The 24,457-nt window shown below is 36.1% G+C and overlaps 1 protein-coding gene across 2 annotated transcripts in view; it reads left to right on the forward strand.

Moving 5' to 3' along the window:
- The window catches only part of VIRMA (vir like m6A methyltransferase associated), a 63,262-nt gene extending 38,924 nt beyond the window's left edge, over positions 1-24,338 (forward strand). The window contains exons 11-24 of one of the 2 annotated variants that reach the window (XM_043483232.1): positions 1,568-1,650; positions 3,849-3,942; positions 4,105-4,649; positions 5,168-5,403; positions 5,849-6,101; positions 8,125-8,342; positions 13,639-13,771; positions 16,873-17,025; positions 17,474-17,634; positions 18,529-18,625; positions 19,712-19,878; positions 20,333-20,664; positions 22,943-23,086; positions 23,998-24,338. In XM_043483232.1, the coding sequence (XP_043339167.1) occupies positions 1,568-1,650; positions 3,849-3,942; positions 4,105-4,649; positions 5,168-5,403; positions 5,849-6,101; positions 8,125-8,342; positions 13,639-13,771; positions 16,873-17,025; positions 17,474-17,634; positions 18,529-18,625; positions 19,712-19,878; positions 20,333-20,664; positions 22,943-23,086; positions 23,998-24,152 (2,771 nt within the window). In that variant the 3' untranslated portion in view covers positions 24,153-24,338. The remainder of the gene's footprint in view (positions 1-1,567; positions 1,651-3,848; positions 3,943-4,104; positions 4,650-5,167; positions 5,404-5,848; positions 6,102-8,124; positions 8,343-13,638; positions 13,772-16,872; positions 17,026-17,473; positions 17,635-18,528; positions 18,626-19,711; positions 19,879-20,332; positions 20,665-22,942; positions 23,087-23,997) is intronic. The other variant, XM_043483233.1, reaches the window with a different exon arrangement.
- Positions 24,339-24,457: the final 119 nt, after the last annotated feature.

Below are 24,457 nucleotides of genomic sequence, written 5' to 3' on the forward strand. Positions count from 1 at the left end.
GTGAACCTTATTATGTAGGTAGTCTTGAAAAGTTCAAGGTATTTAATTATAGGTTTTTATTATTTTATTTTTGTTCTTGGCTTTTGACCTAGCCAAATAGAAATTTTAACACAGTAAATGTTAGGATAGTATGTGGCCACTTTTCTTTTTTCTCGTTTGTCCATGCTGCGCAGTATGCGGGATCTTAGATCTTAGTTCCCTGACCAGGGATGGAACCTGTGTCCTTTGCAGTGGAAGTGAGGAGTGTTAACCCACTGGACTGCTGGGGAAATCCCAGGCCTCTTTTCCTTTTAATCCTAAAAAGATTAAAGTTTAGGATTAATCCTAAAAAGATTAAAGTGTTACCAGTAAAAGTTGGATACTAAACTCAACTTTCCATATTGAAAATAGATCATTTTCCCCCCTCGAAGTATGCCCTTACAAAAAGAGGGTATGTAGCATCTTCAAAGGTATTATTAATGCTTTAGTACATATTCTGGGTGATGAGTACACTTATGTTTATTTTATTATTCCTTTTATCTTTCATTTGAGCAATATATATTCTATATACATGAAAGAGGTAATTTAAAAGTGCATAGGAAAAATACTCAGATGTAAACTGTTGTAGTCCTCAGAAGGAATGTAGTACCAAGGAGAGATGACTCCTATTTGCAGTTTCCGTCAGTTCTTCTTATAAAGTGTCTAGAAATTATTACATTATAACACTTTTATAAAAACATTTTTGGTGATAGGTAGGTTCTACCCCTGGGCCGGAAAGGTCCCTTGGAGAAGGAAATGGCAACCCATTCCAGTTATTCTTGCCTGGAAAACTCCATGTACAGAGGAGCCTTGACGGGCTACAGTCCACGGGGTCACAAAGAGTCAGACATGACTGAGTGACTGACACTTTCACTTCACTTTTACGGCACAGCTTCCAGGCGGTTCAGTTGCAGTAACGGTGTATTTCATGTATTTTTTCCACAAACAAAGTTTTCTGTTACTGTTTTGGTGGTGAGAGTGATCACTTTTAATTTTGTAAAGGCAGATTAGGAAATTGACAAAATTTAAAATTCTTGTTACGGGAAAAGGCCCTCAGCAAATGTTCCTCCATGATTTTGATCCTGTTAGAAATGAATGCATTTGTGTATGCTATTTTGGGGGGTGTGGGAATCAGTGGTAGTATTAGGTGAATAAGCACTATGTTATTTTGTTTGTTTATGGGCAGTTAATTTTATAATTGTTTCAATGTTGTAAGTTGATTGCTGTAGAAAAATTCAGTTTAGTTAGATAGTTCTGTTTAATCGTATAAACATTTAAGTTTTCAGAAGCCAAATTAACTAACAGTGATAGCTTCTTATTTCTGAACCAGTATAGTACAACATTTACATTTTATTTTAAGGCTTGTTTAGTTAATTTAGACACATAATTCCTGTATAAAATTGACTCCATTGAAATGAGCATGGATTTTGCAATCTGAAAACATGGCTTTTCTCTGGAAAAGAATACTTTCACTTCCTTTGTTATTAAGTCTTGTTTATAAGGCTTTTGTTTTAAAATATTATATTGTAAATTACTTTTCATTTTTAAGAACTTGGCAAGTGGCTTGAACCTCTGAAAAACCTTAGATTTGAGATTAACTGCATCCCAAACCTAATTGAATATGTTAAACAGGTAAGTAAAACTTAAAAGTATCTTGATTTTATGGAACTGTGTGGTAGTATATAGTAATGTTATATTAAATCACTTGTATAGATAATGTATTTAAGTATATGTGATTGATTTACTAGTCCTGTGGGTATAGATTGGTAGTGGGTATAGATGGATGTATAATTGTGTGTATACATGAACACAGATGCCCACAATGATATTGCTTTCTATTGCCAGATTCTGTCCTATTTTTTTTTTCTCAAATAAGAATAATATCACCTACCATTTTGGTGACATTTACAAAAGTGTTTTAAATTAAATGCTATAATAATGTGACATATAATTATTTTAGTTAAACTTTCTGAAAAAGAATTTTCCTCAAAATTTTTAGGTGAAAATTGGTAAGAGTTAATTCTAGATAATTGGAATGAGGACTAGTTCTGTTTGTTCATTTGGGATGGTTAAATTACTTCAATCTGCAATTGAAGTAATTTATGGGAGTTGAAAAATCTTATATTTCATAATATTACAGTTGAAAAATTCATATACAAGTCAGGTAATTCATAATGAAAAAATCTGTTATAATCAAAACATTGTTAGTTTGGGAAGTTTAAAAAGTTTTCTTTGCTCCTTAGTTGATCCAGTGTGTATCATAGGATGAAGGACTAAAGGTGCTCTTCTTTTTTTTAAAAGTGCTCTTCTTTTTAAGTGCTTTAAAAAAAAGTGCTCTTTTTTTTAAGGTGCTCTTCCTTTTTTTCTTTTAAAATGATGCATAAAAAGTTTTAAACTAGAGGGGCAGAATGGACCTTGAATTATCTCTTTTTCCTCCATCTCCCCCTAAGAGTAGTTTTACCTCCTATAATGCCATCACATTCTTCTGTTCTTTATTTTATGCCTCAAAGAATATCTAGAGGTTTTCATTATATTCAGTCTTTTATTTAGCGGAGGTATATTAGTGTCCTGTAAATCTAGATGGTCAGGTATTTAGGGTACTTGTGCATAGTTAGGAGAATATATTAAGTATCCAGTAAATACCAGAGGACTTGGATTAAAGTATTTAACCAGTAAAAAGTTCAGTGCTAGAAATTTGAATTCCATGTTTTAATTAAAAGTTTTAATTTTTATGTAAATCCTTGTCCCATTAAGTATGGTTATTATAAATGACTGTTAAGATGTGCTAAAAAACAGCTGATCTAGGACAGAAACGTCACTCTGTGGCTCCCTGCTGTCTTAAGTAACTTGTGGAATAACTGAAAGGCAGCAAGGAAGAAGTTAGAGGGAAAGATAACCTAAGGTGGGGAAAGTGAAAGTCACTCGGTCGTATCCGACTCTTTGAGACTTCATGGACTATACAGTCCATGGAATTCTCCAGGCCAGGATACTGGAGTGGATAGCCTTTCCCTTCTCCAGGGGATCTTCGAAACCCAGGGATTGAACCCAGATCTCCCGCATTGCAGGCGAATTCTTTACCAGCTGAGCCACAAGGGTGGGAAACATATGAGGAAAAGCGTTTTCTTATTTTTAGGTTTCAAACTCTGAGGTTTAGAGGCTGAAGTAGTAACATTTTAAAGTGTTACTTTAAGTTTTTTAAACCATCTATTTGCTGCTCTTTGAAAATTACAAAAATAAAGCAGCTTAAGTGTAACTATTTGTTGCCAGGAAACAGCCTGGGCAGGTGCTGAGGACATAGGTAACTGTATTTCTTTTTCCTCTCTTCATGCCCCAAATGGCCATCATAACTAGATTCCTGTGGTATTTGTGTTTTTTGAAATATATGTTATGTAGTATTAAACCACTCCCGGATGCTTCATCAATTTTGAAAGAGGTTTTAGTACCCACAGGGCTCTGTAAAATCAGAATCCTTGCTTTCTTTTTGGAAAAACAGATATATAGAAAGAGTATCCACAAAGGAGCTATTTTAAATTCTTAACATGGAGAGTTTCATAAATATCTGTATATAGCTTTTGTTTTAGTCAGTACTTTTTAATATACTTGTGTCAGCAGTTATTCATTTTATAAACATAATGTCAAATATGATACAACATATGCCAAAGATTGCATAACCTTTAAAACTTCATTAGCTTTATTCATGTTTTAAGTGTACTTAGGAAGTTTAAAATGATGTAAGCACTTAACTTGAAACTCCTATTTTTAACCAGTGCCTTCTCTGGGTCTGATAGGTACTAAGAAATTAAAGTTTCTGTTCATTTTTATTTTTGAAGAATACTGATAACTTGATGACCCCTGAAGGAGTTGGCCTTACTACTGCCTTGCGTGTTCTCTGTAATGTGGCCTGTCCCCCACCCCCTGTTGAAGGTAATGTGGCTACTGTACTTAAAAACTATTTTTTAAGCCTGGTGTAAATATCATTTATTAAATAAAATATTAAAAATATTAATAATTATTAAAAAAATCTTAACCAATGATTAATATTTAAGTAATTAGTTTTGTGTTTTTTTCTCCCTTATTTATGTAAAGGTCAACAGAAAGACCTGAAATGGAATCTTGCTGTCATTCAGCTTTTTTCTGCTGAAGGAATGGACACCTTTATTCGGGTGCTGCAAAAATTGAACAGTATTCTGACTCAGCCTTGGAGGCTCCATGTCAACATGGGGACTACCCTTCACAGAGTTACCACTATTTCGATGGCTCGCTGCACACTCACTCTTCTTAAAACTATGTTAACGGAACTGCTGAGAGGTGGCTCCTTTGAGTTTAAGGACATGCGTGTCCCTTCAGCGCTTGTGACTTTACACATGCTCCTCTGCTCTATCCCTCTCTCAGGCCGTCTGGACAGTGATGAGCAGAAAATTCAGAATGATATCATTGATATCTTACTGACTTTTACCCAAGGAGTTAATGAAAAGCTCACTATCTCAGAAGAGACTCTAGCTAACAATACTTGGTCCTTAATGTTAAAAGAAGTTCTTTCTTCGATATTGAAGGTTCCTGAAGGATTTTTTTCTGGACTCATACTCCTTTCAGAGCTGCTGCCTCTACCATTGCCCATGCAAACAACTCAGGTATCACTTCCATATAACATGCATCTTATAAATGATGGCAATAACACTTTTTTAAAATCCAGTGGTTTTGCTTAAAAAAAAACAAAAACAAAACCCCCTCATCTCCTTCCCCTAAGAAAGACAAAATAACTGGATGAGGGTGAGATAAAAACTGAAGCAAGTTGGTCATTAAGGAAACATGGGAGTAACATTTTAAATAAATTTTTGTTAATGTGAATTTTATTATGCTGTTATGTATACTTGTACTTTTGTTGTTTTTAAATCCTTTTCCCCCACCATTAACTAGGTTGCTTCATCAATGGACTCTGCTCTACTGACTGCTAACCTGAGAACAATAAGATTTTTTATTAGATGCATTGAACTCAAGCAAATGTATAATTATATAACAGAAAATTAAATGTTTTAAGCATGCGGTAAAGATGTTCTTTCCATATTTAGTTCTTCCTGAACAGTTTTTGTGATTGTAAATAAATATTTTTTAAAAATCCATGTACACACACATTATACTTTTTTAACAGGTTATTGAGCCACATGATATATCAGTGGCACTCAACACCCGAAAGTTGTGGAGCATGCACCTTCATGTTCAAGCAAAGTTGCTCCAAGAAATAGTTCGCTCTTTCTCTGGCACAACCTGCCAGCCCATTCAACATATGTTACGGCGTATTTGTGTTCAATTGTGTGACCTTGCCTCACCAACTGCACTTCTGATTATGAGAACTGTGTTGGATATGATTGTAGAAGACTTGCAAAGGTATTTTCATTTTGCACTAAAAATTTTTTTCCTCAAGGTATTTTTGACACAAATACTTTAAAAAAAAAATTAACAGCCTTTGGAAACCAGGCTTTAGAATGCTCAGATAATATGTGTACCTATAAAATACACACACACACATATATGAATATATAAAGATAAATTTTAATTAGAAAGCTATTATTTTATGTGCAAGATACCTTGAATTATTTCAAGATTTGGGGTACTGGAAAAGTGAACTATGAAGTACTCTGACTTAAGAAAATATGTTATTGAAAACCCAAATTTACAAAATTTTATAGTAATTGTAAAATTCCAGAGTTGTCATACCCAAGGAATGAAATTTTTTATTATGATTTGTATAATATGCGTTGAAAAAGAAAATTATTAAGTAATGCCTTAAAATCAAGAATTTTGTTTACTAAATGTGTTGATTTTATTTCAGCACTTCAGAAGATAAAGAAAAACAGTATACTAGCCAAACCACCAGGTTGCTTGCTCTTCTTGATGCTCTGGCTTCACACAAAGCTTGTAAATTAGCTATTTTGCATCTAATTAGTGGAACTATTAAAGGTGATGAAAGATATGCAGAGATATTCCAGGATCTGTTGGTTTTGGTGCGGTCTCCTGGAGACAGTGTTATTCGTCAGCAGTGTGTTGAATATATCACATCCATTTTGCAGTCTCTCTGTGATCAGGTATTTATAGTTATTTTTATAAATTCTTTGTGGGTGTATATATTTTTAAAAAACTTCTGATGTAATTCTTGGCTGCTAACAAAGAGATCTTATCTGTTTCATTATTCATGTTATTGTTTAGGGGAATATTTGACCAGTGAACCAACAATAAAATGATTTGGTGCTACATAACTTTCTTTGACCTTGTACATCACATATTTCTCTGAAGAGGTTTTTTCATTTTCTTTATGAGATGCTGTCTTTGGGTATTTATTCTATGTGCCGTTTTAGTCTTTGGGATTGGTTATGTCTGGTAATTTCATTTTCTTTCCAATTATATTCTGTACTGATTCATTCTTGAATATTGTAGTTTTGTGATTGGTTGAATTAATACTATATCTTTTTGTTTGGACTTTAAAAAAAAAAAAAATTGGGGGCCGTGCCTAGAGGTATGTGGGGATCTTAGTTCCCCAACCAGGAAAGTGCAGAGTCTTAACCACTGGGAAGCCAGGGAAGTCTTTGGACGACTTTGGAAGGCATCACAGGCTACTACAATTTTAGTGTGTTTCAGACTACTGTGCTTATAGATGTTGACTAAAAGTAGTAGTACTTCTTCCTGCTGTTCATATTATTGACTTCCAGTTTGTAGTTCCATGAGTTAATGAGAATTGCTCTAACTTTTAAAGCCCATTGTTACAGGGATCATCATAGATTTCTATGCCTGATAGAATTTTAGCTTGTCAAAATGCTCCTACTATCTAATTAATCGAATGTGATTTTTCCAGGCAGAGTATTTTTAATAGGATCCCATATTAGAAGGTTTAGAGGAGGGCATGGCAACCCACTCCAGTATTCTTGCCTGGAGAATCCTCGTGGACAGAGGAGCCTGGAGGGCTGCCATCCTTGGGGTTGCAAAGAGTCATTCACGACTGAGTGACTAAGCACACACATATTAGAAGATTACCTTTTTCTAGCTAAAAAAAAAGAAAATCCAATGTGGTTACATTTAACACTCAAGTCAAGAAGAAACATTTTTTTGTGTGACTTGTTTTCACAAAAAGGAGATCTGGTAGAAAATAGTTTTGGACCTGGCCAAAAGGCTGTTTTAAGTCTTTATACCTCAAAATGTCCAATCAGCTGGTATTTGTATTATAATTAATATTGAGTTGTATGACTGTGCTGAGTAACAGCTTAGCATCCTGGCTGCCCTGATGACATAAACTTCATTCTTGGCTGGCCTCACCTAGTTGTATTTCCCTTCTATTCAAGCTTTGTTTTATAGTTTTAACCCAAGTTGAATAGTGGTTTCCAGTGTGTTGAAGTAATTAAAGGCAATAACACATAGCTAAAAATGTTTCTGTAAAGTCTGCTTTACTTCTATAAAAAGAGTGATGTGGGTTTTTAGTTGTTAGGTAAACTTGCTGACATTGAAAAACTTGAATTTTAGATGTATATAAAAACTAGAGGAAGGTATTGGAAGACTGTGCCTAAGTGTTTTTTTGCTGCATCCATTTCTTTTTGTGATGTTATAAATTCAAGTATGGATATATTTATTAAAATTTATTTCTCTGAATGCTTTCTTTATAAATTTAAAAATATTCAGATGAATAAATAATATAATAATTTAAAATATTTTAGTACCAAAAGTACTAACCTAACCATTTGAAGATAGAAATTACACTTAATATAAGCCAGAAGGAAAAATTTTTCAAAGAGATGTTCTTTTAAAATAAGAATACTGTGAGTCAGGTTCTGTTGACAAGTGGTTAGGTATCAGTCTTACAAAGCATAAAAACACTGTGAAGCAAAGTATTTGTCTTTATTTCTTTAGGTGTGTATCCTTGTATTAACCTTTATAGAAGGGCAGAACAATTCCTTTGTACTTAATGTGTTTGAATCTGTGTTTGGGATGGGATAATAACTATAATATTTTGATAACCACTAACTATTAATTGCTGTGTATTTCAGAAATAAAAGCTTGAAGTGATAGTGACAATCATTTAAAAAAATTTGTTTTTTCCCCAACTCCCCTCCTCCCTCACAGGACATTGCACTAATTTTGCCAAACTCTTCTGAAGGTTCTGTTTCTGAACTGGAGCAACTCTCCAATTCTCTACCAAACAAAGAACTGATGGCCTCAATCTGTGACTGTCTCCTGGCTGTGGTAGCTAACTCGGAGAGCAGTTACAGCTGTTTACTGACATGTGTCAGAACAATGATGTTTCTTGCAGAGCATGATTATGGATTATTTCATTTAAAAAGGTAATGCTTTATCTAATTTAATTCTGTTGTTTCTTAATTGCTAAGTCGTGACTGACTCTTTTGCAGCCCCATGAACTGTAGCCCGCCAGACTCCTTTGTCCGTGGGATTTCCCAGGTAAGATGATTGGAATGGGTTGCCATTTCCTTCTCCAGTAGATCTTCCCAACCCAGAGATTGACCCCACATCTCCCGCATTGGCAGGTGGATTCTTTACCAATAAGCTGCCAGGAAGTGGTACAAATTTACTATATTCTTGTATTTTAATCCCCCCATATTAATTAATTCATAGATGTTGTAGAAGGTGGAAGGTATGATTTCTTTCATGTGGAGAAATTTTGAATTTGTGGAAAAGATTCATTAGCAATGAAATGTACTAGTAATAAAATCTTTAGGTAATGTAAATTGAGAAGGAAGTCTTATCATTCCGGGGTCATGAATTCAGTGCCCGAAGATACTTGTTTGGTTTGCATGGACACCTCTGGTTCTTCAAAGGTGGTGGTAGTGTGGTGTTGTGGACTCTGAGGCTGAAAGTGCTGCTGTGTGTTTCACTCTCTAGAGGAGTGGCTGGTCTGAGCTGGATTTGGAATGATAGAGATATGCTCTGCTCAGTCTCTCAGGTGTAATGTCTGCTTCCCACTGCTGTCCATGCCCTCATCTTTTTCTTCACTAGGGAGATAGATAGCTACTACATAGTTTCCCTGGGGATTTGTAGAAGTATGTAGGATTATGAGATCGAGAGGATTAGGCAACATGTATTTGTGCCTCTCATTAATTCTTATAACACTGGTTGGAAACGTATGTTCCAGGTGGAGCGCTTGCTGCTGCTTCCCATCTTTCCCCCGCTTAGCCTGTCCTCCTGTACGCTCTCTCAGTTGATGGTACCTGCTGAACATCCGGGTTCTCCCCCTGCCACCTCCCAGTCTTTCGCCAAAGTCTTTAAATTTTATTTCTTAAATGTCTTTTTTCCTATTGCCCAGATACTTACTGTATATCTTTTAAAACTCATCTTATACACTACATATCCAATTAAACTTAATTTTTAAAAAAAGCTTTCCTTGATTCTTCCATTCCTAGCTGGTTTAGGTGTTCTCACAAATACCCTTTGCGTACCGCTTCCATAGCATGTTATGTGACGTTGCTGGCTCTGCTAGGTTCATGTAAGTCATTGTAACCTATTTCCTTTTGTATCTTTAGCTTGGATCTTTCTGCTGAGCTCCATGTAACTCATGTATCTGTTTGATGTCTCTACTTAGCCATCTAACAGGCACCCAAGCTGACCCAAAGCAGAGTTCTTGATATTCTTGCTTAAGACATGTTTCTGTTTTGCTTATCTTGGTAAATGTTAAATGTGAAGATTCTTGCTGGTTCTCTTTTCCTTTCTCCCTGCGTCCAGTCTGTCAAGAAGTCTAGTACATTATGTTTTCAAAACATCCTGAATCTGATCGCCTTTCTCCACCTCCATCATTACCACCCCTGTCCCCTCGACTGTATTTGCTTATATGACCCATTGCAATAGCCTTCAGTCTTCTTACTTCTACTATTGTCCCCATAAAAAATATTTTCTTAGCGCTCAGATCGATCTTTTTAAATTTAAAACAATTTAAATGTGTATGCGTCATTGTTACTTTGCTTAAATCCTTCTGTTGGCTTTCCGTTGAACTGCAGATAAAATTCAAACTTGATATTGATCTCTCGGGCTCTTATACAGTCCAACTCTTGCTTATTTTTCTGACTGTTCTCATAGCTCTTTTATCCTCAATTTGGCTCCCTATCAGGCTCATTCCTATTTCTAGACCTTTTTTTTTCTTTACTAAAATGCTTTTTCCCTAGTTTCTTCTAGGACTTATTTTTTTACTTCACTCAGGAATCTGTATCAATATTTTTCCTGCCTAAATGCCTGCCTAAAATGCATATCCTTTGTGTCCCCATTCCTTATACCCCTTTATATTTTGACATTATGTCATATAGACTTATTGCTTATTTGGTTGTCTCCCTCAATAGAATATAATCTGCACAAGGACAGGGACTGTCTTTTCTTGACTGGACTCCCTCCAGCACCTAGAAACCTGGTTCATAGTAGGCATTATGAAGGAATGTTAGAGTTATTTAGTTCACAGATATTTGTTAAATGCCCTCCTCTCTCGGCCAGACACTGCTCTAGGTGCTAGAGATTTAATTAAAAAAAAAAAGAAAAATCCCTGTCTCTTCTTGATGTTCTCATTCTATTAGAAGTAGACAGATGATCAACATGTAAATAAAATACACAGCATGTTATAGAACAACATAAAATAGAGCAAAAGAATAGCGAGTGCTGAAGTGAGGGTGAGAGTTGTCATTTGAAGTTTGAGGAGGTAATCAGAGAAGTCCTCACTGAGAGGGTGGCCCTTGAACAAAGAACTGAGGGAGGTGAATGAAACATGTTAATATGCTGGGGGAGAGCAATTGCATATGGTATGCCTAACTTGTCTGAGAAATGGCCTGGAGACCGTGGTGGTTGCTCTTGAAGTGAGTAAGCAAATTGGAAAATGACAGGGCCCCGGGTCAGAGAGGTAGTGGGTAGGTGAGGGAAGGACAGGTCATCAGGGGCCTTTAGAGTTAATTATAAGGGCCATTATGGGCTTCCCTGGGGACTCAGATGGTAAAGAATCCACCTGCAATGCGGGGACCCAGGTTTGATCCCTGGTACAGGAAGATTCCCTAAGAAGGAAATGGCTACCCACTCTAGTATTCTTGCCTGGGGAATCCCATGGACAGAGGAACCTGGCAGGCTATGGGATCACGAAGAGTTGGACACATCTGAGCGACTAACGTACACACATACACACAAGAGCCATTATAAGGTTTTGAGCAGAGGTATAGTGTGATCTGGCTTTTTAAATAGATAGATCACTATATCCTCTACTCCTGAGACAGGCCTCACTCAAAAAAACTTTTTTTTGAGATGATTTTAGACTTTCAGAAAAATTACAAAATAATAGTACAGAGCTCAGATATACCCTTCATCCAACTTACCCTTATCCCTGTCCTTATGTTGATGTCTTGAATAACCATTGAATATTTGTCAAAATTTAGAAACTAAACTTGACATAATACTGTTAACTAAAATACAGAACTTGCTTAGATTTTACCAATTTTTCTAGTAATGTTCTAAGTACATCATATCAGGAAATATATCATGCATTGCTAACCTTGGTCACCAAACTGAGATGCTGTCTGCTAGGATTCTGCACAGCAGACTTACTAATTTTCTGTTTTTAAATACTAAACATTTTGAATAATATACTTCAAGACTGTGTAAATGTCCTATTTCTACTTAAAATTTTCATCCACTCAATTTTACTGTCCATCAGTGAATCTTGGCACATGTCAATTATTACTGTGGTGTTTTAATGTGTGTGTGTGTGCATGCACACTTGGTCATATCTGACTCTTTGCAACCCCATGGACTGAAGCCTGCCAGGCTCCTCTGTCCATGGATTTTTCCAGGAAAGAATACTGGAGTGGATTGCTATTTCCTTCTCCAGGGGATCTTCCCGACCCAGGGATCAAGCTGGTGTCTCCTATGTCTCCTCCTTCGGCAGGCGGGTTCTTTACCAGCTGAGCCATCAGGGGAAACCCATGGTGTTTTAATAGTGATTTCCTATTTTTCTTATTCCTTTTTCACTTAATTATCATCTGTAGGGATGAATTCATCACTTTTCCCTCATTTACTTACTTATTTGGGTATTTATATCCATATGGACTTGTGGACATTAAGTTTTTTTGTTGTATAATAATTGAACAGTGTGTTGTTATTTATTTTGTTGTTCAAGTTACGTCACTAATTTTGGTTTTTCTCAGTGACTAAGGCTGGGAAATATGTGTGTCCTAACTCATGCATCTACCAAAAAAATCTACATTTTTTTTCCATCTATTTATTGTATGTATGTATTTTTAAAAGATGAGTCTGTACAAGTACTTTGATTCTCATACAATATCCGAGGGTGGATTCTAACTTTCCGCCTTTCTTTGTAACATCATCCATGTTGTATGATGTACAGTTCTGTGGATTTTGACTGTCATGTATCTCCTATCACATTTCCATGCAAAGCCATCACCCCGGCAGTCTAGGTGCCACCCTCTTATAGACAACTGCTACAAGTTGAGTGACAAAATACCAGATTTTGGTATTGCTAGTTTACTTTTCTAATTGTAGACATTCTAAAGTGTGCAGTGGACCCCTGTTTTTGATAGGCCATCTAAATAAAGTTCATTCTCTTAAGGTTATAAGTAGAGGCTAGTAATTGGTATAATCCAATTTTTAACTTAAGCTTTTTCAGTTGACTGTACTATCTCTGTGTTTAACCTCATTCCTGTTTGTTGTGCTTTGCCCATTTCATTATTTTATAAAGTTCTCATGAGCACGAGTCCTATCTTCTCCATTTTGTATTGCTTTACCCAAGTCTTGAAATTTTATTTTGATCGACTAAGAACTATGTAAATCCATAATTTTAGCAGGACTATATGTATTGTCATGATTTTGGACACATAGCATGATTATTTCTTATACCAAAATCTCTCTGTGTAAGAGGTTGGTAAATTGTGAGCCACAGGCCAAATCCAGCCCTTATCGGAACATAGTCAATATTTATGTGCTGTCTACAGATGCTTTCCCACTACACTGGCCATTGAGTAGTTGTGACTGAGACTGCTATTTTGTATAGAGAGCAGGTTGAGTTCTGTATAACCCTGTAAAGCCTAAAATATTTATTGTTAGGCCCTTTACATAAAAAGTTTACTGATGCCTACTTTATACCCTTGATTTCTTTCTCTCAGATTACAGTGTCATAATCAGCCTTTGTAGTTATTATATAAGTTAGGCTTTCGAGTTTATTTGCTTAGTTTTGTAGCTTTGTTATTTGGGGTGTTTTTCTTCTTTCTGTGTTTTTGAAGTTCATGTACATGCATGCTCATCGTGGCCAGCTCTGCGACCACATGAACCGTAGCCCGTCAGGCCTCTCTTCTGGGTCTCCTGGGTTGCAGCTGGGTCTCCTGCATTGCAGGCAGATTTCTTACCGCTGGAGCTATGAGGAAACCCTTTTGAAGTCTGTCTTATTTAAAAGGAGATATCAACTATAAAAAGAAATGCTTTGTTATATAGTTTGTATGACAGATAAACCAAAGTACTTTTTTACATTTCTTGAAATGTAACATTTTAATATACTAAATTTTGTCTGAACTGAGATGGTTCGTTTCTCATACCAGATTTATATGCTCAAATTTTAACACATTGCCTCTCTATTTCCTTTATCTGCAGTTCTTTAAGGAAAAATAGTAATGCTCTGCATAGTTTACTGAAACGAGTGGTCAGCACATTTAGTAAAGACACAGGTGAACTTGCCTCTTCATTTTTGGAATTTATGAGACAAATTCTTAATTCTGATACAATGGTAAGTGTATATATATGTATTTGGTATTTCTCATATTTACAAACATATATATGTTAAAAAATCACGGGTTCAAAAATATCTTGGAATGATGTTATTTGGAACTTGGAACTTAAATCGTATTTTTTTAATATGTCCTCACCCCACTAAAAGTATGGGTTTTTGATTTATAAAAGAAAATAGATGGTTAAGAGTAGAATTTATTAGGAATCATTCTTAATTCTTTCAGCTGTTTGAATATGTTTTCCTACTGCATTGTGGCTTCCATGGTTTTTGACAATAAATCACTTGTTAATCTTTTATTAGTTGAGTCACCTCTCTTACTGCTTTCAAGATGCTTTGTTTTTGGCTCTTGATCATGTGTTAAGAGTGGATTAAGTTTGTTCTACTTGGAGTTTGTTGAGCCTCTTGAAAGTGTAAATTAATGTTTTTCATCAAATTTGTAAAGTTTTCAGTCACCATTTCTTTAGATATTTTTTCGGACTCTTTCTTCCTCTTCTGAGACCCTTTATTATGTGTGTTGATACTCTTGATAGTATCTCCACAAGCATCTTTTGGGGCTGTGCTTGTGGTTCTTAATGTTTTTCTTTCTGTTCCTTAAAATAGATAATCTCAGTTGACAGTGCTCAAATTCACAGATTCTTTTTTTTTTTGCCAGCTCAAATCTGCTCTTGAGCCCCTCTAGTGAATTTTTTTGTTTGACTTATTGTCCTTTCCCACTCCAGAATTTATGTTCAGGTTTTGTATAACTCTTAGCTGTTTATTGATATTTTCTTGTAGAGTACTGTATCAACTTTCTTTCCAGTTTTTCCTTCTCAGCATTTACTTCTTTGGTACATTCTGAATAGTTCTGTATGAATTTATAACTTCCTAAAGCAGACAGCAGATCATATCACTGTACTCCAATAACTTCTGGTGTCTGTAGAATGAATGCCAGACTTTTTAGCGTGGCATTTAAGACTGTTCACTGCATGGCAAAAAGCTGCCTTTGCAGCCACTTCTCTCTTACTGGGAGGCCCCATCCATAATCTCCTCGACGCACATGTGTCTCCTTGGCCATGCTTCTGTTAGTTTGTTCTTCTCTCTCTCTCTGTCTCTCTGTCTCCTTGGTCAAACTGTGATCTATTTATAGTGCCTGTTTTAACACATCCCAATTTGTGAAGCCTTTTAATATTACTTTTCTTTCTGTATACTTCACATAATGTTACTGGATTTCTTTTTATAGATCATTTATATGCCTGCTTAACCATTTCCTATTCCACTACCCAAGTGTTACATCATTTAGGTCAGAGACCATGTCTTACTGGCTTTTTCCTAGTGTAATTGCATAGTGTCTTCTGTAGTTTAATGGCTAAAGCGTTTGACAAATGATTATGAAGATTTGAAGTGGTATGACATATTTGATAGAATTTTTATTTTCCTAAAATCACTTTGTAGATTATCATTTTAAAAAATCTCCTTAGAAATTCTTTTGCTACTTTTCACAGTAATGTATATGTATATATATAGAGAGAGCAATCTTCAAATTATGCTAAATTTGACTCTAGATTTTCTAAGGCTGTTTTTAATAGCAAGTAGATAAGAATTTAAAACGTATTTTATTTTGTTCAAACAATTTCTGTTTATAATGAAGAAGCAAGGTAGGAGCGAGAGGTGAAACTTTATATCATTCCAAATATTTTTTTATTTTATTCCAAATACTTTAATTCATTCGTAGTTTTTCTCTTTAAAAAATTATTTTCTTCTGCTTCTCCTGACCTTGAAAAATAATAATCATTATAATGTTTCCCTGGTGGCTCAGATGGTAAAGAATCTGCCTGCAACATGGAAGACCTGGGTTCAGTCCCTGGGTCAGGAAGATGTCCTGGAGAAGGGAATGGCTACCCACTCCACCATTCTTGCCTGCATATTTCCATGGACAGAGGAGCCTGGCGGGCTGTAGTCCATGGGGTCACAAAAGAGTTGGACATGACTGAGCAACCAACATTTAACATACAATACTTTTTGATTCATCTGTATTGTTCCACCTGTTTAACGTGGTGTGAATAACTAAGTGAGGAAAGAAGTCAGATAGATGCCTTGGTAATTTGTAATCTCATTAATATACTTGCTTCTATAAAATATATTTAGTCTGTTAATTCATACGTCTAAAAAATAATAAAGTATAAGGTAGACCATCATCAATATACCCTTTATCACCACTTCCAAACAGAGCAGGTAAAACCCTTGTAGACATATGGTTTATTGAATTTCTCGTTAAAATTGCATGTCCTCTTCCTTAATGCCATGTAAATGACTCCTTAGTCTAGTGTTTACTGAAAGGAGCAAGTATGCTTTAGGCACAGTATCAGTTTGAGTGGAAATCCGTGGAGAATAATTTTCATTTCATTTTCACTGAAATGTGTCCAGTTATAGGAAAAATGGTAGGAGCTATAAACAAATTTTAATGTTACTGTTAATTTAAAAATACTAAATCCTAAATCTGAACTGGTGGGACCGTTATTCATGTTGAGATGTTGAGATGTTTAAAACAGGGCTGTGTTCTAAGATTTGAAACTACTTAAGTTTTCTTTCTATGTGACAATACGGATGGATTTATTGTCATGAACTGAGATTTGCTTTGTCTGATGGATTTTTTCTCACCATTCCCACATTCACATTATTATGTGCCATATTTTTTAAAGCAGAAAATAATAGCTTTCTGTATGATATCTGTAGACAACACATAGTCTTAGGTGTATGGTTACTGTTTTCTTTAGTTGTTTGCCTTGTCTCCAGAAAAGGAAGTTCAGCTTTTTTTAGCTGTTATAGCAGGCATTTTTATTAATTTGAGTATCAATTAGTGTATTCTGTTTCCTGCAAGTGCCAGTGTGTTTGTCATTGGATATTTTTGTTGAGAAATGTGTTTACCTGTTTATTTTGTGAGTCTTAAAAACTTGTTTCTGCTTTGAGCTGACTAATTCTTAAAACCAGCCGTTTGTACTGATGTAAAAACCAAAACACTGAGGGGAAGATTGCCGCAATCTTTAAATATCTGAGAAATTTTGGAAGCATTTTTGCAAATTTCTCTGCTCTCAAATTTAACTTGTGTGTGACATTTACAGGGATGTTGTGGAGACGATAGTGGTCTCATGGAAGTAGAGGGAGCTCATTCAGCACGGACGATGAGTATTAATGCTGCAGAGTTAAAACAGCTTCTACAAAGCAAAGAAGAAAGTCCAGAAAATTTGTTCCTTGAACTAGAGAAGCTTGTTTTGGTAAAAAAAGAAAAACAAAACAAAAAAACCAGAAACAAAAACAGCTCCTTCCTAAGACATACTTTCTTCTCAATTTGACTAGTACAAGTTTTCCTAGTGACTTTTAAAAATAGTGAACTCTCAGTTGGGTGTTTATACTCTGAATTAATGATTTGGAGTGAAGTCCTCCATGCTATTATGAATTTTAAGGAGTACACGAAGGCAGTACTTTTTGAATGATCTATTGTTTGAATGCAGAGTGCCCCCGATACCATTATTTAGAAATAAAATCGCAAGTGTTTTTGGCATTTATTTTACTTTAATATGTTTAATATTGCTAATTTCTTGATGGTGTTCCAAATTTCTTACTAATGGAATACCACCTTTTCTACTAAAGAGTCAGTAGATTATGGGCATACATGTTCAAGTTTTACCTGCATTCTCTTACTCTGCTTTTGTTTGTATCTAGGAGCATTCAAAAGATGATGACAATTTGGATTCTCTGTTGGACAATGTGGTTGGACTTAAGCAGATGCTAGAGTCATCAGGTGATCCTTTACCTCTTGGTGACCAGGATGTGGAACCAGTACTTTCAGCTCCAGAATCTCTCCAGAATCTGTTTAACAACAGGTGAAACAAGCAATGTTTTGTGGTTGAGTAGAGAGTGGGAAACATGCAAATGGCTGGGATCTAGAAGAGGCCAGCAAATTATTTTCTGTAAGGGCTTCCCAAGTGGCGCTGTAGTAAAGAATCTTCCTGCCAATGCAGGAGATGCTAGAGACACAGTTTGACCCCTGGGTCAGGAAGATTTCCCTGGAGTAGGAAATGGCAACCCACTTCAGTATTCTTGCCTGGAAAATTCCATGGACAGAGGAGCCTGGCGGGCTCTGGTCCACGGGGTTGCAAAGAATCAGACACGACTGAACACGCACAGCACAGCACACATGAGGGCTGGGTAAGAAAAAATCTAGACTTTGCAGGCCACGTTCAGTCTCTGTTGCATACACTTCTGTAGCGTTTTGCTTGTTTCTTTTGGTTTTCTTAAAAAAGCTTTAAAAATGTGGAACCCATTCCTAGGTTGCAGGCTATACAAGAGCAGGTTGGCCGAATAGGGTCATAGTTTACTGATCCCTGATCTAGAGGCTATGCCTCTTGATCTTTGGAGCACTGTCGTTCTAGAGATAATGAGTGTTTAATGTGGTGAAATTATTCTCTAAATTTAGAAAAATTGCACATTGGTACAGTGTTATAAATTTGGCTTTTTGGAAAGAAAGCTAGGGCTCTGTTTTATTTTATTGAAAAATCAAAATTTGTTACAGAAAGATTAATTCCCAAGTTGCTAGTTTTTAAGGATACTTAATTCTTAAGTAGTTTTTTGAAGGAGTCTTTTTAAAAGTGCTAATTTTGCTAATATTTTAGAGGGTAATATTTTTAATTCTGTTGCTCACAGGTTTTACTTAGAAGTTAAGCCAAAATACCTGATATTGGAATTCTGCTTTTTAAGAAATACTTTTTCTGTTCTAGAACTGCTTATGTGCTAGCTGATGTCATGGATGATCAGTTGAAATCTATGTGGTTCACTCCATTTCAGGCTGAGGAAATTGACACAGATCTGGATTTGGTATAAGTAATTTTATTACTAAATATTTAGGAAAAAGTTGTTGATTTTTGTTTCTTTGCATGTTGTTAGAACTAAAATAGATGACATATTATATGGCTGTCAAAAGTCTGTCTCAGGACCACACTGCACTATTTTTATGTCAGTTGCCCATTTAATGGTGTCGAGGACTATTTTTTTTTATGCTACTGATTTTGCCTTTCTAATTAATGATCTGTACATTTGAGAATGAGGGGAAAACCATGTTTTTGCATAAGTACTGTGAAGCACTTTGGTTTCTTATATTTGTAGACATAGAGTAGTATCTGACGAAATTATAATTGATTTCTTTATTTGGGTTTAAGGAAAGAAATAGGTTGTAGTATCTGCTCTTTGGGGAAATGTAAAAAAGACATTTGCTAAAGTAATTATAGTGTGAACGGGAATTGACATTATTTAACTTAATACTGAATAGGTAAAAGTATAATTAAAGATTTTAATGGAGCCTGCTTTATGCTTCTCATAGATGTATTAGGAAGGATGATGGCAGCCACATCTTTGATCTTTTAGTTTTAATTAATTTGGATAAAACCTAAGTAAACATAATTTTCATTCCTCTGAAAGTTGACTTTGGTTGGCACCTCATTAAATTCATAAAACTTGGAGATCCTTGGTACAGAATCCTTTTATAACACAGTGACTGTACAAGGCTTGTGGAGTATGTTATTTTCAGATTCTTTTGGAAAAGTTCCGGAGATACTCCATTGTTAATTTATTTAGAGAAACCCTAAGTTCATTGTCAGGCAGCAAAGATCTCAGACTCATAGCCCTTCTTTGAGTAAGAATGCTAACTTCCCACCTCCAACCCCTGAAATAAAAGCAGCTGAATTGCTAAGACTTTTTTTTTTAAACTACCAGTGATGCTGCTTTTTGAAAAGAGGAAGGAAAGAGGCTGACCTGTAATTTCTTATGAGAATCAAATATAGTTTATAGAAAATTGGAATTGCTATATTCAAATGTTACATTAATAGTTACATTTAAAGTATAATGCTGCATGAATAGCTGCATTTAAGGTATATTTTTCTTTTTGTTTTGTTTTTATGACTGCAGGTTAAGGTTGACTTAATTGAGCTCTCTGAAAAATGTTGTAGTGACTTTGACTTACACTCAGAGTTAGAGCGCTCGTTTCTGTCCGAGCCGTCATCTCCCGGAAGAACCAAGACGACTAAAGGATTCAAACTTGGGAAGCACAAGCACGAGACCTTTATAACTTCAAGGTAAAATACACTTTGCTGCAGATCTTGAATAGGGTCAAGTAAGGTTAGTTATTTTAGTGTAATTTAAAACACGTGACTATTAAAGGAAAAAGGACGCTGATGTAGTATTTGAGTCATAAATATCGTCTTGAATTTTTTAAGAAGATAATAATTTGGCCAGGACACTGGTCCGTTTGTTACATTGTTGTACTTTATGAAAGTTTAGGACGTTTGAAAAAGAGCAAGCTGGGTTATTTTTTAAAAATTGTTAGTCATGTCAGTAGAACATTGAGTACCATTCTTAGCTCTTTTTTGTGTGTGTTTCCCTGGAAGGTGGTAGGGATATTTGCAAATTTAACATATTTAGGGTAAGAAATAATTGATAACGCAGTTTTCAGTATTACAAAGATTGACTTATGTTTTTGCTGGAAATGTGTAAAAGAGAGGTGTTCATGGAATGTTTTTGTTTTAATAGTGGAAAATCTGAATACATTGAACCTGCCAAGCGAGCTCATGTTGTGCCACCACCAAGAGGAAGGGGCAGGGGAGGATTTGGACAGGGTATACGACCCCATGATATTTTTCGTCAGAGAAAACAGAACACAAGCAGACCACCATCTATGCATGTGGATGACTTTGTTGCAGCTGAAAGTAAAGAAGTGGTCCCTCAAGATGGAATACCACCACCAAAACGGCCACTCAAAGTGTCGCAGAAGATCTCTTCGCGTGGTGGATTTTCAGGCAATCGGGGAGGACGGGGTGCTTTTCACAGTCAGAATAGGTTTTTCACACCACCTGCTTCAAAAGGTAACTACTTTTTTTTTTTAACTTCGAATTTTTTATTTTGTGTTGGCCATTTACCCATGTTTTGGTAGTTTCAGGTGAGCAGCAGAGGGACTCAGCCATCCACATACATGTGTCCATCCTCCCCCAAAGCTCTCTCCCCTCCAGGCTGGCATGTGACTTTGAGGAGAGTGCTATATAAAAAGTCTTTGTTGGTTATCCATTTTACACATAGCAGTGTGTACATGACCTTCCCAAAGTCCCTAACTGTCCCTTCCCCCTGGCCACCGTAAGTTGGTTTTCTGAGTCTCCTATTTTGTAAGTAAGTTCGTTTGTATCATTTCTTGTTAGATTCCACATATAAGGGCTGTCATATGATATTTCTCCTCCTCTGTCTGACTTACTTCACTCAGTATGACACTCTAATTCCATCCATGTTGCTGCAGATGGCATTATCTCACTCCTTCTAATGGCAGTAATATTCCATTGTGTGCGTATGTGTATATATATGTGTGTGTGTACACACCATGTGTATATGTATATATGTGTATATATGTATGTGTGTGTGTGTGTATGGGCTTCCCAGGTGGCGCTAGTGATAAAGACCCGCCTGCCGATGCAGAAGATATAGGAGACATGGATTCAATCCCTGGGTTAGAAAGATCCCTTGGAATAGGAAATGGCAACCCACTCCAGTATTCTTGCCTAGAAAATTCCATGGGCAGAGAAGCCTGGAGGGCTGCAGTCCATAGGGTCGTAAAGAATCGGAAGTGACTTAGCATTCACACACATACATACACACATACATACCGCATCTTTATCCAGTCCTCTGTTGATGGACATTTAGGTTGCTTCCGTGTCTTGACTATTGTCAACAGTGCTGCAGTGAACACTGGGGTGCATGTGTCCTTTCAGATCATGTTTTTCTCCAGTTAAATGCCCAGGAATGGCGTTGCAGGGTCATATGGTAGCTCTGTTTTCAATTTTTTAAGGAACCTCCATGCTGTTCTCTACAGTGGCTGTACCAATTTACATTCTGCCAACTGTGCAGGAGGGTTCCCTTCTCTTCACACCCCCTCCAGCATTTGTTGTTTGTGGATTTTTTGATGACAGCCATTCTGACTGGTGTGAGGTGATACCTCATTGTAGTTTTGATTTTCATTTCTCTAATAACTAGTGATGCTGACCATCTTTCTCCATGCCTGTCAGACATCTGTATGTCCTCTTTGGAGAAATGTCTATTCAGGTCTTCTGCCCATTTTTTGAGTGGATTGTTTTGATGCTCTTAAGTGTCATAAGCTGTAAATTTTGGAGACTAAGCTAAAGATAACTACTTAATAAATGTTTTCTAATGAGTTCTTCTAGTATTAGAATATTGAATAGAAGTTATTTAAATGGAAGTGATTCAAATAAAGTATTTTTCTGTTACTAAAATTAAGCTAGCTCTAGACCAGTGGTACCATTTGCAAAGTACTTTATTGGTTAGGAAAAATATCTTCTTTAAAAAATTTATTTATTTTTTAATTGAAGGATAATTGCTTTAGAGAATTTTGTTGTTTTCTGTGAAAAAATATTTTTTTAAGTTAACTTTTGATTAATTACATAATTACTGTTGAGCTTAAAAAAGTCTTGCCTAACTTTTCCTATTTGCATTGAGAATTGTGTTTATCCTTTCTGAATAATATCCATACAGTATTTTCACAGTTATCCTTATCAACAGTTTCCTTAAGATTGTTCTGTGTAGTTCACCATTGATTCTTTTATCTCCTTCCTTCCTAATGTTATATTTAATGTATTTTCAAAGTTTCAAGATTTTAGAAGCTGAATTTCTAAAATATAAACTTTATATTTTACTAGTGGATTGGTGACAGGTGTTCATGTTTTTGAGTTGAGAGAGTGAGAGCCAAAGAGAATAGATGCTTACAGTAATAGTAAACACATAACTGTGTTAGGAACTGTTTTAAACACTTGACGTAGTATACTCTCATCAGCCTCATGAGGCAGACTCTTTTAGTTCCCTCAGTTAGCAGAAGAGAAGACTTGTCAGTTAGCTGACCAGGACACACAAAATAGGCAGGCCACACACACGGGCAGAACGAGGATTTGAACCTTGGCAGTCTGGTTCCAGAGCCTCTGCTTCTGACTGTATATGGTGCTGCCACTCTTACCTGTGTTTCATGTACGAAATTCCATAGTTTCTCTTCCATTGCTTTTGAAAATTAAGAAAAACGTGTCATATCTTCCTTAATCCAGTTGAAGAATTGTGGTACAAGTACATTTTGATCGTGTTGTCCATGTCTAGGAAACTACAGTCGTCGGGAGGGAACAAGAGGCTCCAGTTGGAGTGCTCAGAATACTCCTCGAGGAACTTACAATGAAAGTCGTGGAGGCCAGAGCAATTTTAACAGGGGTCCTCTTCCACCATTACGACCACTTAGTTCTACAGGTACACATTCTTCCTTCTTGCTGTTGCTGAGGAGGAGGGAGGTGAATCATCCTTTTCAGATTGTTGAATGTCATATATTCTCATTCTGGGAGGGAATATTTTAGAATGTAGGCATATAATTCTAAAGCCTATGTAATTTTATGTCTGTGAATGAGTGCCCAGTGTACATGTTCTGTATAAATTCTCAAAATTTTAGATTCTGAACTGTGTATATAATCAGTGGTTTCATGTTGACTAAACTGAGATATCTTCATGGAGTATACAGTTTGATTCTTGAGCAACGGCAGGTTTGAACTGCAAGGGTTGTCTATTTTTATAGGTAGATTTTTTTTTAGCAATAAATATGGTTCATGGTTTAAAATAAGGATGCAGAGGAATCTCTGGATATGAGGGCCAACATAAATTATATTGGATTAACCCTCGAGTTGTTCAAGGGTCAACTATATTCTTTTCTGTTGCAGGATTGTCTTATGTACGTAAGTATATAACCTTTTTTCCCCCTCTAAAACATTCCTACATCAAGTCTGAAATTCTCTGGTCAGATGTAGCTTTTGGTTTCAAATGCACATTTTTTTTTTTTTTTCTTTTTTTGACTGCACCATAAGGCATGGGAGATCTTAATTCCCCTACCTGTGCAGTGGAAGCACAGATTGTTAACCACTGGACTGCCAGGGAAGTCCCAAATACACATTTTTAAAATAATAGCTCTATTTGAGATGTAGTTCTTATGTTTAGACAGTTGAACTATTTAAAGTGGTCTTCAGCACATTCACAGAACGTGCACTTGAATATTAAAAGGGGCAGGCAGTAGTCCCTGTCTTGGTTTGAGCTTGGTATCACAGGTTCAACGTATTTACATAATGGGAAAGGGAAGGATGTTGCGACTGAAAATCATGTTCTTTCTTTTATAGGCTACCGCCCAAGTCCTCGTGACCGTGCTTCCAGAGGTCGTGGGGGGCTCGGGCCTTCCTGGGCAAGTGCAAACAGCGGCAGTGGAGGCTCAAGAGGAAAGTTTGTCAGTGGAGGCAGTGGCAGAGGCCGCCACGTACGGTCCTTTACGCGATGAGTGTTCTTGGGAACATCCTCAGTGCATATGAACATTTCATGAGGACAGTAAAAACAAGACATTGGAGGACCAATTTAGGCTTAGCAGTTATCTGGATACACCGGAGAGAATATTTTTATCTGAAGAAAGCAAATTTTGTTTGATACCTAACACAAGATTTCAATAAAAATCGAAACTTTGTATGTATGTTTGTATATATTTTTTCCTCTTCTTAAATGACTGTTTAGAAAATTTCCTAGGTTGACAATGAACAGTGAAATGACAGTTTTGTTTTAGTGTATATCTTGCCTATACCACAGACGTCC

Source organism: Cervus canadensis, chromosome 12 (assembly GCF_019320065.1).
Source record: "Cervus canadensis isolate Bull #8, Minnesota chromosome 12, ASM1932006v1, whole genome shotgun sequence".
NCBI classification, from domain to species: Eukaryota; Metazoa; Chordata; class Mammalia; order Artiodactyla; family Cervidae; genus Cervus; species Cervus canadensis.